A 15,181-nucleotide genomic window follows, 5' to 3' on the forward strand; every position below is an offset into this window, starting at 1 on the left:
TGATTTTTCCATTAAAACTGTGATGAACTAGAAAAATGTTTAATTTTTTTACGTGAAGGGGACTGTTTATGTTGCAAACGGAGGCGAATTCCAAACACTCTACGGACTGAAAACATATTTAATTAATTAAAGCCAGACAGAAGAAGTCAACAGTGTCAGCATTTGATACTTTGATTAGCAAAAGCTGCAGTAGTCTTGTAATGTGTAATCTCTGGGCAGTGCCTTAGTTTTCAGATGAAGGTCAGAGTGAAAGTGAAACAGCTGTGCAGGTTCGACCTCTCCTGTGCGGATCGATAGGAACTCCTGGTCATGGTGCTCCCCTTTCCTGCCCCAGTTCCTTCCTCCTCATCCTCCTCCTCCTCCTCCTCTTCCTCCTCGTACATATGCAAAATTCATCTGTGACACACATTCATCCTCCAGAGGAGAGCTAGAATAGATGGAGAGTATTATAGGAGCACAAATGCACATTTCAGGATGTCAGATGTCAGGAGCCCCAGCCGTTTTACACCAAACCCCCTGCCAAAATAATGTAATTGAATGTTTAAATCTCATTATGAGTGTGTTTACGCGTGCGTGTGCTCATCTAATCGGTATCAGAGCTAGGACATGCACATGTTGGATTTAATGTTTTTCATGGCTGATGTGTTTTGCACACACACACACACACACACACACACACACACACACACACACACACACACACACACACACACACACACACACACACACACACACACACACACACACACACACACACACACACACACACGCTCCAGTTGGCAGCATTTAGATGAAGCTAATAATAGACTTGGTTCTTTGGCTGGAATTCAAGAGTCTCAATCCTCCCTTTTTAGCCCCAAAGAACATCCACATCTAGGCTCTTTTTCAGAGATGCACAATAAATTCATGTTTGGCCTTTAAGACATAAAATGGCCAAATGCTGCTCTAAAAGCGTCGTCTTTTCATGTCATATAGCCGCTTTCCCGCTCTTGTTTGGGCGCACAGCGGGGCTGTAGATGCATTTTACGAAATAGAGGAATGGTTATAGGAGCAGGCATTCTCTTTGCTCTGGATTATGTCCTTAACCTCCCCAACCCCCATCCAGCTCTCACTGCCTCCCTCTGCCCTCCCTCCCTCTGTTAGCTGTTGGTGTTTAAATGTAAGCTCTGCAGGAGGTGGTGAATATTTGATGGAGAATTAGCAGGATGGGGTGTTTTACCCTTTTACAACAGGATCTGACCCATGCAAACAGTCCCAGGTTCCACATCACTCAATGTTGCTCTGCCCCAGGTTTCCATAATCATTAATACATTTTTTTTTTTTTACGTCCATTATTTACGTCCAAAGAGCCTAGTGGGGCCTTGAGGCATTTTAATAGGTGGCTGGAAGAACAAGAAACATTCAAAATTGAACAGCATGTGACATTTTTTCTGGTATTTGTTTTGCTTTTACGTTCCTTTCTTCGTATTCTGCTCGCAGCTGACACATCTCTCTGGCTCTGTAACCAGCGTGTCCTGACCCAGTTCACTACATTACCAATTCTACAAATGCTGTGGCTGCAAAACATCAAGCTTTCATGTCAAATCAGCACAACTCACAACTACCAGGGGTATATGTATGCTTAGATTTAAGGTTACTGTAATGTTTAGGGTGGTGGGCTAATGTTGCATGTTCTCCCCACACATCAGTCTGTATGTCTCTATGACTACATGCTGACTGACCTTTTGATTTAGTCTCATTGATAGCATGGTACTAAATCACCCACATTTTAGCCCCTCTTCTCTGTCATATACAGTTGTCAGCACCTTTCCTACATTTTAAAATGTCAAGCAAAAACCACAAAATGTCAGTCACTGCCACTGTCCTTTCAGAAAGGTTAGATGTGTGCTGCTCATTTGATGCAATATAAAGCCTGTCAAGTCCCAAGTCTTTTACACTTGACTTGCAAGTCAAAATGTCTTTGCAGGTCTTTCTGTTCATGATTAGTTTGTGCGTTACAAAAGCAAAAGGCCAAAAAGTCACAAAAGTTCTAAACAGTGCATCAGATGTCCAGTTCAATGAATGCACCAATGCATCTCTGTGTTAATGCACAGCAGCATGGCAGTCAAGTCAAGGCTGAAGTCTTTTCACCTGTCTGTATATAACCCTTCATTCATCCATCCATCCTTCCATCCATCTAACCATATTCATCCATCCATCCATCCATCCACCCACCCATTTCTCCATCCATCCATCCATCCATCCATCCACCCATTTATCCATCTGTCTATCCATCCATCCATCATCCATCATCCATCATCCATCATCCATCATCCATCCACCCATCCATCATCATCCATCCATCCATCCATCATCCATCATCCATCCATCCATCCATCATCCATCATCCATCATCCATCATCCATCATCCATCATCCATCCATCCATCCATCCATCCATACATACATCCATACATCCATTCATCCATCCACCCATTTATCCATCTGTCTATCCATCCATCATCCATCCATCCATCCATCAATCCATCCATTCATCCATTCATCCATTCATCCATCCATTCATCCATCTGTCCATCCATTCATCTATCTGTCCGTCCATCCATCCATCCATCCATCCATCCCTCTGATCCAAGGTGAACACAACCGATACTGTATTTTGATATTTGACCTTTAATGTAACCAGGGGACATAAAGGGAGGCCTTCAGGAGGCAGCGCTAACAGACGCCAATTCGACCTTCTCCTTTCAATGGGAAGGAGCTGAATTTCTTCTCCAAACTCCTTTTAGTCCCCATCCCTTCAGTCATCCTCTTGTGCAGGAAGCTCATTTAATTTCCATCAGTCTTTCAGTCACTACCTCAAGTTAATGACCACAAATTAGGGTTGGAAGGTAAATGAATGTAATATCGCACTAGATCGGTAAAACCTTTGGATCATGCACAAATATCTCATCCACGATCCAAGGGTTTACCTTTCTCTTTTAAGTCTGTGTAGTTTACTTCAGAGAGTATGATTAGATTACATCAGGTTAAGGGAAACCTTAATGAACCTGTGTGAAACGGCGTCAGCAAAGAACTTGATAGAGATAAATATAGAACAAATAGAAGGTATGAAGATAATAAAATGAATTGACATGATGATACCATAAAATCTAGAGGTAGACCACTGTAGCTTGATAACACAGAGCTGTTACTGTCTTATAAGATGTGCCTATAAAAATGAAAGTATAGCAGAAACAATAAGTCCATCTAACGATTGACAGAAAATTTATTTGAAACTATTTTAATTATCAACTAAACTTGTATTTTAATGAAACAACAATTTAATTGAGAAAGTAATCACCGGATCAGACATAAATTAAAATAACAAAAGTTGCAACCCAAGATGAAAGTTTATATTTCTAAGCCTTCATATTTATAACTACTTTAGACATGCCAGCAATTATTTGCCTGGGAGATATCGTCCTGGTCTGGTTGCCATGGATACGGCAGCAGAATTAGCATCGGGCTCCTCCTTACATGCTGTAATTGTGATGTACCAATATACATACTTATAAGAAACATTTACACCACATAGGAATGCACTGCACAGGGGAAGATATGGTCAGACACACACCTGCATCACTACACTTAAATAGTGTGCACGCACAACATGAGCAACATGAACATGCATGTGTACACACACAGGTTACGTTAGAGATGAGTTATGGACAGTGTGTGTTATGTGACCTGGATTTTAGTAGCTAGCGTGAAAGCTGCAGCGAAAGCTCACGCGAGCACAGAACATGCTGCAGGGATGCCTTACTCCTCCTTGTGCGCACACAAAATGACTAAAGGACTACAGGATGGACACACACACATACACACACACACACACACACACACACACACACACACACACACACACACACACACACACACACACAGACACACACTGTCAAATGCGCCTAATGCAAAGTGCAGAGATGACTTGCTATGTCTGATTTCTTACATAAACAGGAATGTAACAGGAAATCTCCTGACCCACATTCCTCTTCACAGTTTCAGATATCTAACCCTCTGAGGTCCGTGTAGTTACTCACTCACTTAATATCATATAATGAGATTAACTTCGGTACGCAAAAACACTGATATGTTAACACACATGCACACACACGCCACACACACACACACACACACATCTTAAAGGATGATGACATATGAAAGTTGTTATACACTGCAGTGCTGAATGGGTGCTGTGGGGCAGACAAGGCATTTATAGAGTTAAAGCTTGTTAGTAATCTCCTTTTCCCAATTCAACTAACTAAGATTGGTGATAAAAGACACAACAAGGGGTAGGATGCACTTTTCCCAACACAATACGTTTTGAGTTAAGTTTACACCGCACATATGCAATATTGAGGGAATTGAAAGGAAATAAATGAATGACTTTAGCTTCACTTCTGCATTTTCTTCTCCTTGTTTTAGCCTTTTTAGTGTTTCTTCATCAATTCAAAGTTCTTTTCAGTATTGCCAGAGACATTTTTACTTTAAGGTAAAGCGATAAAGTGAATGATGGTGCGTTCACATGCTCCTTGGATAGTCCCATTTCCGGAGTTGGAAGCTGTTCTTTCAACTTCTGTGTGCTCATGAGCTTTGAGTTGTCATGTGGAAACAATAGAAACGCTACAAAGAAAGGTGTGTTGTATTTTATTGCTATAATCGTTCATTTCCAGGCTTGTTACAGAGTAAATGCTATCAAACTTTTCGCCAACTTTCTGAGTTGTTGTTCCAACTTTAGGGGGTGTTGACGTAGATTTTCCCAGTTGGGAACTCATGTTTTCTGATTATTCCAGCACCAAATGAATGTAGTATGGTTTGACATAACTTTCATATGAGGAAATACGCTTTGTTTGACCCTTGGCAATAGCTTCCACTGCAAAGGATCCAATGCAGGAAGCTGTTTCAGTTCAATAACCTGGCTCCTGCAGTGGGTCAGAAAGAGCTCACTGTAAAAACCCTTTGGTCTTAAGATAATGTGACTTGGGCTGCACTTCTGGCTTTATCTGCTCGTTTTGTTTCCTATATACTCTGATCTGAGGGTCAGATCATACAACATGCCTCCCCAGTGTTCCCCAATCCTAATCTGATCCGTGGAGGTCTGCCAGACCTGATCCGAGGTCAGTGCAGAGAGCTGCAGGTGCGAACGGTACTGTGTGATACTGTATCTTGCACTGGGTAGAGGTCTGCAGAATATATAGGTCACTGTGCCCACAGCTCCCTCGCTCTCTTTCTCTCTCCATGCTCTATCTTTATCTTTCTCGTCCCCTCTCCTCCTCGCTCTGGCTGCTGCTAATATGTGAGGTCAGATGAAGAGGCTTGTCTCCCCTGGCTCTCCTCCTGAATCATGCAAAGCAGCTTCAGACATCAGAGGGCTTTACAGGAAGGTCGCTCCTTGCACTGTATGTGTGTGAAAATGTGTTCACACACGAGCAAAGCAGGTTAAGAATGCAGTAATTTACCTGCAAGAGAGAAGGAACAGAAAATCCTGAAAGGGAAGAAGAATTTGTGTGTCTGAGAGAGTAAATATTGTCAAGAACCAGACTTTGAGGAACAGCGTAGAAAAATCCATGCTGTGATTTGGTATCAAAACCTTTCGACATTTGGAGAGTTTTGCAAAAATTGCGTTCTCCGGCAACTGGATGACGAGCACTTCTGTTCTGGAAACTGCTCAGAACCCCCTTATTGTCGGTATATAATTTATAATACACCATACATCCTCTGAATGCTCTAAGTCTCTAGTTTGTGGTTTCAAAGTTTCATATGGCTGTGATTAACCCAGAGGTCACAACAGCTCATTTTATACAGTGACACAAGATTCAAGAAATGGTCTCACTACATGAAAAGGCTACTATGGGGACTAACATCATCACACATGAATACCATTGGATTCATTGAAACTCCAGTATGCATAAATATTCAAATAAACCATTTTAGAATAGGTGAAAATAACACATTTATAGTGCATGAGAAAAACTGTCTGGGATTATCATTAAGTGGGAGACTCCCGAGGTCAGAAGTCAAGGGAGTCCTTTGAAAATGGTCTTGCCAGTTTTTTATGGCGTTATTTATCACCCTTACCTACAAGTTCGTAACGTTGTTGGTTTTAGTCTTTTCATGTGATTATTTGGCAATAAGAAATATACAGAATAACACAGATGCTATCCTTCCAGAAGTTTCCTCTCCAGCACTTTATTTGATAGTGAGAGATGTAACAGTAACACTGACGAGAAATCAGAGTTGGTTAACCATCCTCTACGTCTCCATCACTCTCACTCTTTCGCTCTCTCCCTTTCAGTTTATGCCAGTCTCTCTTTATGTTTTCTCTCATTAATCCCATGTCTTTCTTGTCTTCCTCTCTCCAATAATGAATTATTGAATATGCTGTATCCCATTTTAGACTCTGTGTGTAGTCAGACTTACGGTACATGTTTGTATTTGTGTGTATGTGCTTCACATACAGTACAGTTTGTCTATGCATGTGTCCTTTCTCTGTGTGTGTGTGTGTGTGTGTGTGTGTGTGTGTGTGTGTGTGTGTGTGTGTGTGTGTGTGTGTGTGTGTGTGTGTGTGTGTGTGTGTGTGTGGTGTGCCAAGCATACCAGAGGGCAATGCAAGAACAAGATGGAGATGTTTGCGAAAACCTTTTTTTTCCCCATCTTCCACTTCAGCTGCATTTTATTTCAGTCACTGACATACTTTCTCACTCCGTAGCATCCCTCCTCTCTCTGAATCATCTGAATCTATGTTGTCCCACGCGGTTTTCTCTGAAGATGTCTGCTTTATCTGCTGTTAAAGGCCTTTAGATATGAAAGCAGCTTAGACGCCATTGTAAAACCCAGAACTATAGCCCAGGCATTTATTTGCTTTAATCTTACATTTTTTTTTTTTTTTCATAAAAGCAATGATTGGCGATAGAGCCTTTTTTAAAGGGGCACTCACAAATTCAGTTTACATGAGGAGTGCTACTTAAACTGCGAAAACAGTTATTTACTGTCTTCTGAGTCTGGTGGGAATTTTCTAAAGTCTGAGAAAATAAGCCTGATGATTTTACAAATGCTCTCTGACAACATGAAGCCTGTGTTATGAAGAAATGGAATGGGAGGTCCAACAGAGAGATGCTATTCAATTGAATTATGGGAAATGTATAGGATGCAGTGTTTCTGATTAATTTTCATTCAGACACTAAAAGTCAGGAACGCTACATTGAAGTGTATTGTAATCCCCTAACTTTTTGGAATCACAAAATTAAATCCCTTTAATTTTAGATTATAGTAAACCACCTGGAGTTATCTGTTACATCATAACAATATTCATAACTACATCATTATACAGGTCTGTCTTACTGTGAAACAGTGCAGCCATGCTTATTTGTAGATTCTTGGTTGCTTTAATTGTTCTGCTTGAGCCATACTGAGCCACCTGATGTGATTTTCCATACAATTATGAATTATTATTCACACCATTTTCTTTATGTAGACAACCACTGGTTATCCCCTGGCACAGAGCATTATAACAAGTTTTACAGTAAATGGAAGGAAGTTATTTTATTTTTTAATTGAATCTTTATTTAATCAGTCAGTCTTATTGATATTAATATCTCTTTATTTCAAGAGAGACCTGAGAAGAGAGAACAAGAACACAATCTACAGAACAGAAACAACACAATTAGGGCCGTTTGCCGTTTCAACTGAAACCAGTTCTGCTGACGTAAATAAAGGATACTGTATATCGTTCAGTAATTACTGGATTGTATACTGTAGTTACTAGATTTAAACGAGAGAAGAGATGTGAGGTAGTTTGGAAGCTACAACAGTAGGGCTTTTTATTTATGAATAACATGAGATGAGAAATGAGACGGGCAGAGTTGAATTTTGACAACCCAGAACTCCAGTTCAGTTGTTCCTTCAACACATGTGCTGCATGTTTGTGTGTGTGAAGCCTTATCCCCTGTTCCACTATCAGTTACCCTGGCATGCTTGATGCTTTCTTGTTCTCAGTAAACCTTCAATTACAGGCAGGGGTCTCAGCTTGAGGCACTCAGGCATTAGTGAATCTGTTTGAGTGAACACACAGGGATGCCTGGACATTAGACAGACAGATGGAGAGATAGATCAGAAAGAAAACAAGCTGAAGGAAGCTCATCCGAAATAAGCATGGAGGTTACAGGAACCGGCAATAAAGAAGAGAGAGGAGCAAATTAATGAAGAGTGGGATGATGTGAGGGAGGACGAGATCGAGAGAACAGAGAGAAATGACAAAGGGGGATGGGATAAAAGAGGAGTGGCGTACAAAGGGAAAGCGAGATGAGAGAGACCCAGAGATGTTTAAGACATGAAGGCATGCAGACAGGGAGAGTGGGAGAGCGAGAGATTTAATAGGGTGAGAACTAAGGACGTGGATGTAATTTGAGGGACTGTCAGTCTTTTCTTGCTCACAGATATAGGAAAACACTCAGATCTTGATGTAATGCAGTCGATATGAAGCAGCTCATCACTCAGAAAAGTGAGCCAGTGATCACAACACAGCGTTAAAGCCTGATTTTTGGCTTACTTGGGGGTGGGGGGTCTAAGTCTCTAGAGCCTGTTATTTGTTTTATAAAAATCCAGCGCCTGGTTCATCTTGTCCACTCAGCACAGGGCTGCGTGAGAGCTGACTGTCAATCACAGTTTGTGCACATGCCACAGATCCCACCTACACGTTACGATATCATTATCACTCATCATACACTCACTCATCTTCAACCGCTTATCGGGGTCGGGTGGCGAAGGCAGCAGCTCTAGCATGGGTCTCCAAACTTCCCTCATCACTAAAACCTAGCTGCTTGTAATCTATATATTTAATCACATCGTACGTTTAACAACTCAGCGCAGAAACAGTGATGTGTGTTTTGTCATCTAAGAAGTAAGAATAGTAATGAAAGCCAAGCTAGGCATACGCTAAATGATGTTAGCAATTGCTATCTATGAGTAAATTAGCCAGCCTACCTCCGTGTAGCGTGTTCTCCATCTCATTGATGGATACTGAAAAGACGGACGCGCTCACAGAAATCTGGTGCACGCGCACTGACGAGCACAAAAGGGAGCTTGTTGGTAGTGGGGGAGGGGCGTGAGAGTTATCGCTAAGATCTTCCAGACTTGCCAACTGCAGCTTTAAGCAGATTTGTATATTGTTGTTAATATACAAACAGAAACAGTACATTTTTATTATAAATTTTGCTTAAATAACTAACGTTAAACTTGAAATAATAAAAAATTGCAACCTAGTTTTATTGTTGCTGCATTTTTGCACTTTTGCCATGCCAGAGCTGGCCACAGATCCTGACCCCAGCTGTATTACTCATGTATATAGGTAATTGTGCTCGGATAGCATACCTTGACTAAGTAGCACTCTTGTAAATGGGTGAACAGTCAAGTGGACGTAGTCATAGTAAAGATAGTGTGCTATGCTTTCTCTAATGGACGACAAGGGATAATTTGGTCATTTCATCACAGCCGAGTGAGCGGGGAAAGGTTAGTGACATGACTATCTGTCGGCCTCAAATAACATTTTACGTGCAGGAGTGTTGGCGAACGATGATAGGGATGTAAGTTTGTTGAGAGCTGTCTGCACTCAAGAGCTCTGTGCAGGAGAAAACACTATTACTGGAGGGAAAAAGATTTATTTAAGAACATGATGTTGAAACGCCTACAGTGTGCCCCTCTGCCACTCACAACAGACTCCCAATACATCTGTTACAGCAACACACACACACACACACACACACACACACACACACACACACACACACACACACACACACACACACACACACTGGCTGTGAGACTGAGCTGACATATTACCAACCCAGTATTGTAAAGGCCGTGGTTTCTATTATTAGAGAGTTGATTTAGCTGGAATGAATGAACGACCTTTATGTTGAGATATAATGACTTTTAACTATCTGTATCTGCGTGTGTATGTGTGTTTGTGTGTGTGTGTGTGTGTGTGTGTGTGTGTGTGAACGCAAGAGAAAGAGATTGTGATAGCAGCATGTGTGTGCGCCTGACATGAATTGCATCGAGCTGCTTTCACCTGTCACGTCCTGCCAGATCAAATCTGTTACTCTGTCACGTTTCTTCTTCTTCTTCTTTTCCTCCAATAGGAAGGTTCCCAAACCATCTTGTCCCCTGCCCTCTAGTTGCCATGGCATCGGATGACATTGTTGAGATTGAGGAAGAGCCATAAAGCTCTGTATTCTCATCATGTGTATTTTTATCATGTTGCATCACAATTAGTCTGACTGATAGCTTCGTAAATGTGGGGTCTCCCCTCAATGATCTCTCCAGTATAAATAAATGTTTCATGAATGAATGAAAAGGTTGACAAACTGAAGCAAAAAAGATAATGTGACGTATTTTCTTTTTTTTTTTTTCACTTGACCTTGAGCACACACAATCTTAATGCAATACAACACAGCACATCACTCAGTGTTAGTGTGTGAGAGAAACATCACTTTAAAACCCCTAAATTCTCTTAATGGATAGTTCAGCATTTGGGGAAATACCCGCAGGATATGGACGAAGAAGTCAATATCACTCTCGTGTCTGTACGGTAAATATGAAGCTACAGCCAGCAGCCACTTAGCTTAGTTTAGTGTAAAGACTGGAAACTGGGGCAAACAGCTAACCTGATTGAAACCTGAAATGCCTACCAGCACCTCACCAACGACATTACAATTTTGTTTTTTGTTGTTGTTTTTACATGAAACCAACCAGTGAAGACATGTAGAGCTGGTACAGGTGTTTTGTACCAGCTCGAAAAGGAAATAGTTCATCACATTTCAGCTTATGCTAAGCTAAGCTAAGCTAACTGGCAGTCATAATTGAGTGGTTCTGTGGTTTTGCAATTAGTCTGAAATTGCTGTCACTCATCAGCACTCGTTTATCATTGGCTGTTGAAAGTGTGGATTTGGCAGTAGATGACAGAAGTTGGTGACAGAAGTCTCTCTTGTTGTAGAATTAGTCATTTAAGGCAAATCCCATTTTATATTCTGCCCCCCTGTCCTCTTATTTTCCACAAGCAAAAAGTCCTGGGGCTGAAATAATCTAAACTTTGCAGTACCAGTCGCAACTTTTAAAACTACTGTTGCAGAGGTAAATGGATGCTTGCATTCATGTAGCGCCTTTCTAGTCTTCCGACAACTCAAAGTGCTTTACACTACACGCCACATTCACACACAAGTGCCCATCAGGATCTAATCTTATCATTCAGATGCATATGCACACACCAATTTAGGGGTAAGTATCTTGCCCAAGGACACTATGACATGCGGACTGGAGGAGGGATTAGCCTGTACTCATTTTTAAATCATTACTTTAATGAAGCAGTGTTTTTTGGGAAAGTTATTCTTTCTCTTGTGAACATTGGTTGCCTGCTGTGAGGAGCACCTGCTTTGGGTTACATTGCTATCAGATGATCCAAGTAGAGCTTTTTCTCTTGTTTTATAAAGCACCATGAGTATGACTGCAACTACTCCAGGTGCTTTCCCAGGGTTATTGAAAGCCATAGTGGGAAATGTTTGAAACTCTAACCGATATAGAAATCAATGTGTCAGGGTGAGGTAAAAGTGGGCCCGCACTAAAAGGACAAGAATATAACTCACATAATTCAACAAATTTAGAGATGATAAGTGACAGTCTGTTTGTCTTGTCTTCCAGGTGTTGTACCTGCAGCAGGCCGAGGTTACCAGGGAGCGGGTGTACGCTATGCACCAGTCCAGCATCGATGGGGTGGAGGACATGTCAGCGCTGGCTGAGCTGCACGAGGCCGCCATCATGCACAACCTGTACCAGCGCTACCAGAAGGATAACATATATGTAAGTGTATTCAGGTGTCTGTGGGATTGTAGCTAAGTGCGTGTGTGTACATTGTGTTTATGTCTTCATATGTCCCCCTTTTCCTCTTCCAGTAATCTTCACATATATGAGGCTTTTAGATGGAAGCGCAAAGCATCTTATCGGATACTCTGAGTGGAATAGGTTGAGAGACGGCGAGAGAGAGGCTTATAAAGGGAGAATATTGTGCTAAATTAAATCAACGGTTAAAACAACAATAAACTAAAATCCACTTCTTTAAAGATGTAATCCATAAGAGTTTAATCCTGATGGGACATCCACAATGACGAACAATTACACATAGTTTTTGCAGTTTTAACAGAAACTGAATGAGAAAAACACTAAAAGGACAAATGCATGATTCTTTTTTGTGTACATTTATGCAGTAAATCTGACACAACCGATGCTTTTTATGGACTTTTTGAAGGATAGCATTAGGATAGCTGTATGGAAACAGAACAAATTGATAAAACTTTCTCAAATGTGCAAAAAACTGGCTTGAGGTTTTTTTTTGTCTTTGTGGAAAAAGAGTTGATGCGCTTAGATGGGATATGGAAACACCTCTGCTGACTAAGTTCTGATGTGGCAAACATTTAACACACGTGACTGATCAGCTGTTTCCGTTGTCAGGGTCTTCTCCAGTATCATATTCATTTGTCTTCGTCTGCGGGCTGCATGAAACATGGTCGCTTCTAGCTGGCATGAAAGAACAATTCAAATTTTCCCAGTTGAATCAAATTCCATGTTAATCTAGTAGTGGGGTTAGATGGCCGAGATTACTTGTTTTGTATCTTAGCTACCTCCACTTCTCTCTACCAACTACACTGTAGCCTGGTTGACTTGTTCCAAACCAGTTGATTGGCAACAGCATTGGGCTTTCTCACGTCTTTATTACCCACCTTAATGAAGTTATCTCCCCCATGACCATTGATGATATGAAATTACTGTATGATAATCTCTGATTATGGTCATAAAATGGATTTTCAGATCAATTAAAATTGGTTCAGTTCGATCACGATTATGTTCTGTTGAAAGTCAGACATCTGGGAACCCTGAAAACCTGGCAGATTACCAGACAACAGACCAATAACAGCCTCCCTGGTTGTGACCTAATCTAGATGATGAAATATTGTCCATACATAGATTTCCCTTAATCTGATCAGAAGAATTTACCCTGTGTGGGTCAGCAGCTTTCTGTGTCACTGCATATTTATGTGTATCTGTGCCCTTCGGCACAGTTTATTTTATATTTGTGTAGTGCACAGAAATGCACAGACAGGGTAATATGACACGTTGGAAGGCCTGCGGACATTTTTTTGTTACCAGTGCAGAATGGTAGAAGGCAAGGTGATAGGTGTCAAATCACAAACAGCTCAAAATGGAAATACAACCTCCCGCCTCCATCATCTCACTGATTTGACCTCAGCTTTCTAATAAAAATCTGGCGATTCGTCAATCGTCTCTCTCACTGTCAGGTCTCCACCCTGCTGTGTTCCCTTAGCCTCCAATCCAGATTAATATCAAAACAGGGCTGCTTTCATATTTCACATATTTGTATGTATCTGTATGTGTTCCTGAGAGCTTGTTGTTTCCATATGTTAGTGATTTTACTGTAAGTGTGCGGGTGCATGTTTATATCTGTATGTTTGGAACAGAGAGAAGTGGAAAAAAAGGCAAATAAAAGTGATACAGAGACCGAACCTGAAAGGTCACTCCTTGACTGTTTTCAGACTAATATCGGCAGCATCCTGGCAGCCGTCAACCCCTACAAGCAGATCTCAGGTATGTACGACCCGGAGAGGGTGGACCTGTACTCCAAGCATCATATAGGGGAGCTCCCTCCGCACATCTTTGCCGTGGCCAATGAATGCTACCGCTGCATCTGGAAACGCCACGACAGTCAGTGTGTCCTCATCAGGTGAGTTCAAGGCTATTTTAATCGCTAAATATACTGGTTTACCTCTAATTCATGGTTGATCTCCAAAGCCATCAATCCATCCATTTGTTAAATCCTGTGTCACAGGGGACTGCAGCCTATCCCAGCATGCATTAGGCTGGAGGGTAGTTCTGTTTTTTAGAAAATCCAACAATTCCTACTGTCCTACTTACCCAGAGATACAATTTCATGTTTTATGTGTCTGAATGTCTGCCTCATTCAGAAGTCCTGAAAGGCAAGTGAGAAAAAAAAAATCTGATGATCCATTTTCAGAGTCTGATGTAGATTTGTTTGAAAAATGGTTTTGCCAGGATAAACTTTTAAAAAACGTCTGGTAGGAACAAAAGTTTTTTGTTGTTGTAAAATAACGTTTGGCCACATGATGCTAAAGTGCACCACTGTTCCAGACTAGACTAACATGAGTTTGAATTTCTCCATGAACTCTACACACAAAGTACATTGTGTGTTTGAAAGTTATGTAACATAACTAATATGTCTTTCTTTTGGCTTGAAAATATATTTTAATCTGCTCCAGAACATGAGGTATTAGTGCACTTCAGCCTCCTGTGGCCGAAATGAGTTTTACAACATCAAACACAAAATAATGATCCTGAGAAGAAAAATCACCGCCTCTAACTTTTTTTCACGGCATATTTCACAGGTTGGCCCTTTTTTTTTTTTTTTTTTTTAAAGAAAATGATCCTGGCAAAAAAATAATTCAGCTTCTCATAAACACTAATAATTGACTTTTTGTTTTCTCACTTGCCTCTCAGCGGCTTCCGTTGCCTTATTTGCTTTCATGTCAACAGTTGGTGGAGAAGATCAAAAGCACCCATATATGTCTGTAAATATGAAGGTATACAGCCAGGCGACCATTAGCCTATCTTAGCATAAAGAAACATTTTTACACCTCGTTTTTTTGGTACATTTTAACAAGATAATTAGTGTGCTTTAGAAGTGCCTCTAGGTGGATTTGGTTTTCATGCAGAGGCTGGAAGAAACAACAATGAAAATCAAGGTGAAGGCTGACATTTAAGACGTATTGATTTCAGTGGGTGTTTGAGGAGAGAAACAGAGCTGAGCTCAAGCTCAAAGAGTCAATCTTAAAGTAGTGTTATTTATGAAGGACTAGAGGAGAAGATCAAATCGAGATTGCATCTGCCTTGGCGGAGAAAATTAAGAAACACCATCCCTCCACCAATAAAAACAAAAAACAAATAAACCCTGGGTTGAGTTTGTTAACGGCTACTGGTCCGCTAGGCTAATCTGGTAATTGGGTCAGACTGGCTCATACTTTCAATTACACTCGGGCTTTGTCTTTCTTTTTATCATGATT

The 15,181-nt window shown here is 41.0% G+C and overlaps 1 protein-coding gene across 1 annotated transcript in view; it reads left to right on the forward strand.

The window, feature by feature from the left end:
* Positions 1 to 15,181, forward strand: part of myo10l1 (myosin X, like 1) — a gene marked incomplete at both ends in the record, with an annotated part of 44,277 nt that overhangs the window by 13,635 nt on the left and 15,461 nt on the right. The window contains 2 exons of the mRNA XM_083924933.1: positions 11,733 to 11,891; positions 13,640 to 13,827. Coding sequence (XP_083781059.1) covers positions 11,733 to 11,891; positions 13,640 to 13,827 — 347 coding nt within the window. The remainder of the gene's footprint in view (positions 1 to 11,732; positions 11,892 to 13,639; positions 13,828 to 15,181) is intronic.

The sequence above is a fragment of the Echiichthys vipera genome, assembly GCF_963691815.1.
Source record: "Echiichthys vipera genome assembly, chromosome: 12".
Taxonomy (NCBI): Eukaryota; Metazoa; Chordata; class Actinopteri; order Perciformes; family Trachinidae; genus Echiichthys; species Echiichthys vipera.